Source organism: Buceros rhinoceros, unplaced genomic scaffold (genome assembly GCF_000710305.1).
Source record: "Buceros rhinoceros silvestris isolate BGI_N320 unplaced genomic scaffold, ASM71030v1 scaffold35276, whole genome shotgun sequence".
In the NCBI taxonomy this organism is placed as follows: domain Eukaryota; kingdom Metazoa; phylum Chordata; class Aves; order Bucerotiformes; family Bucerotidae; genus Buceros; species Buceros rhinoceros.
The window spans coordinates 1,808-4,109 of NW_010418703.1; the positions used below are offsets into that span (position 1 = coordinate 1,808).

The following is a 2,302-nucleotide window of genomic DNA, read 5'->3' on the forward strand; positions in this document are numbered from 1 at the left end:
CGGTGAGCAGCAGGCAGAGCGTTTCAGCGGCGACGGGCTCAGCTGAACCAGCCCGGCAGGTTCTACGCTCACCCCAGCCCCCTCGAAAGCCGTGGCTCCGCTCAGGTTCCACTGCAGAACTGGCGAGTGGAGCCCTCCACCCCCCAGGAGAGAGCTCAGCGAGGCACCAGGTGGCCTTTTTTGAACCACCTACCTCATGAAGATGACGATGTTGTGGACCTTCACCTTGGGAAACGTGCAGAAGAAACTGGAAGAGACCAGAAACCAGAGAACTGGGTCAGCGGGGGCTGAGCGTTGGGTTTCTCGGTATCAACTGCTGATATTTTCCTGTTGGGGTTGAGACTTGGTCCAGCAACCGCGTCAGACGGTGTGAGAGCAGCCCCTGTCCGAGTCATTTCGAGCAAACAGCTCCTTTCCAGGAAGCTGGCGGAGAACGAGTCATTTCCAGAGAAGCTTCAACCAGGCTCCCCCACCCATGAATCTGATCAATCCTTACTCCACGTGCAAACAGCTCCTTTCCAGGAAGCTGGCGGAGAACGAGTCATTTCCAGAGCAGCTTCAACCAGCCTCCCCCACCCATGAATCTGATCAATCCTTACTACACGTAGGAGAAGGGTCCGCCCAGCTCCGCCTTCACCGTGAAATTCACCTGGAGAGAGAAAAGAACAAACACGTTCAGGTGCAGCTTCAGTCCCGCAGCCTAAACCCACCCATTTCAGCGCCTCCCCTCCTCGCTGGCGCCCACAAGGCTGCTCGAGGGGTACGAAGCTGCTGGTGGGTTCATCCACGACACTGTTAAGGTCATTTGGCCAAGCAAAGCTCTGAGGTCCCGACAGCCCCCGCAGCAGGGCAGGGGTTTGGCGATGGGCGGTGAAAGGCCAATACCAGTCTGTCACTGAGCGGCTGGATGCTGGAGACACCGGTGACCTGCTGGCTGCCCACCACCGTGTTCATGTACTGCACTTGGCTGGTCAGGCTGGTCACCGTCACCGAGTAGAAGTTGGAGTTTCTGATCCGTAACATGGCCTGGGTGGATCAAAAAGATAAAAAGAAGAGGGTGACGCATGTAGCAGCGGCCTCATGGCATCTCGGTAGAAGGGGGATGCACAGACACACACACAGAAGCTTTACCGTGACGGCGAGCACGACAATGGCGTTCTTCTTGTCGAACCAAACCCGAACCACTTTAATCCCATCGTCCTCCACCAGGACCGAGTGGGGGAAGAGGAAGAAAACCACCATCCCCGAGATGAGGAGGCAGAGCAGGACGGAGAGCAGGACGTAGAGCTTCCTGGAAGAGGCGGAGAAGGGTCACTCCTGCCCCCACGCAGCGGCTGCAGCTGCACGAGGGCCTGGCCGTGAGACCTGGCCAACACCAGCAGCTGATGCTTCCCCAGGAGAGGCTCAGACACGCTGCTCCAGCGCTCCCTGTGTCCCAGAGGGGTCAAAGTCGCCGCCCGTGAAGCAGTTCCTTTGCTGGTAATGAGTAGCAAAGCAGTGGTTTTGTCACCCCCCCATGGTGTTTTCACCCTCTCGTCCTTTCGCCGTTTACTAAAAGCCACGGTAAAGGGCGCGGGGACGAAGCGTGGGAGCGGAGTTGTTGTTTCCACGTTCACCCCGTGGCGGGATTTCACAGGAAACGTTGAAAGTCATGCTTTCGAGTTGGCAAACTCTGATGAAAACAAACCCCAGAGGAAGGGGAGGCTGCTGCTGGTGGCAGGGAACAAAAGAGCCCTGTTTGCTCTTTGTAGGGATATAATTACCCTCTTCCCACACACTTACGTTCTCTGCGGCCGAAGCCGTTGGTCGCTGTAGGGTATCAGCGCCACCAACTCGTTCACCTGCTCTGTGAAGCACAAGGAACATGTTAACCCACCCCAGACCGGGGTCGCTCACAGGCAGTGGCCCCCTTTTCTGACGGGTTTTGCCCCGGAGGAGCAGTTACCTGTGGGGATGCAGCCGGTGCCTTGGCAAGTGGGGCAGGTGACACTGTCCTGGCCCGTGAACTCCACGTAGGGGAACTGGGCAATGTCTTCCACGCGGTCCCGGCTAGTGAGTAAGTCGTCATCGTCATCCTCCGGCTGCAGCCTCTGCCTCAGGGGAGCGTGGTTAGCGGTGGGGGAAAGCACGGAGCCCATCGTGGCTGCTGCAGAACCAGCAGGAGCGGTGCTGGTGTTAAATGGGCATTAAATGGGGTTTCATCCTGCTTCTGGCCAACAACAAAACCCTACCCTGAACTACAGCACCCCTGGGAGACACACCCCCACATGAGACACCCGCCGGGGGGGGTCCAACACCCACC

The 2,302-nt window shown here is 58.1% G+C and overlaps 1 protein-coding gene across 1 annotated transcript; it reads right to left on the reverse strand.

Annotated features, from left to right (window-relative positions):
• Positions 1 to 189: 189 nt before the first annotated feature.
• On the reverse strand, positions 190 to 2,138 carry TMEM106C (transmembrane protein 106C). Its single transcript, XM_010138643.1, has 6 exons — positions 1,946 to 2,138; positions 1,783 to 1,846; positions 1,132 to 1,291; positions 886 to 1,026; positions 600 to 649; positions 190 to 247 (listed from the first exon to the last, which is right to left on the reverse strand). Exons 1-6 carry the CDS (start codon positions 2,136 to 2,138, stop codon positions 190 to 192), a joined length of 666 nt encoding a protein of 221 aa, XP_010136945.1.
• Positions 2,139 to 2,302: the final 164 nt, after the last annotated feature.

Bases quoted from the DNA above. Each gene is read 5' to 3' on its own strand.
- TMEM106C (XM_010138643.1), bottom strand. From the start codon at position 2,138: ATGGGCTCCGTGCTTTCCCCCACCGCTAACCACGCTCCCCTGAGGCAG. The intron at 1,292-1,782 runs GTAAGTGTGTGG...CGCCTCTTCCAG, and splicing joins CGGCTTCGGCCGCAGAGAAC to GAAGCTCTACGTCCTGCTCT. The intron at 1,027-1,131 runs GTAAAGCTTCTG...TGATCCACCCAG, and splicing joins TTGTCGTGCTCGCCGTCACG to GCCATGTTACGGATCAGAAA.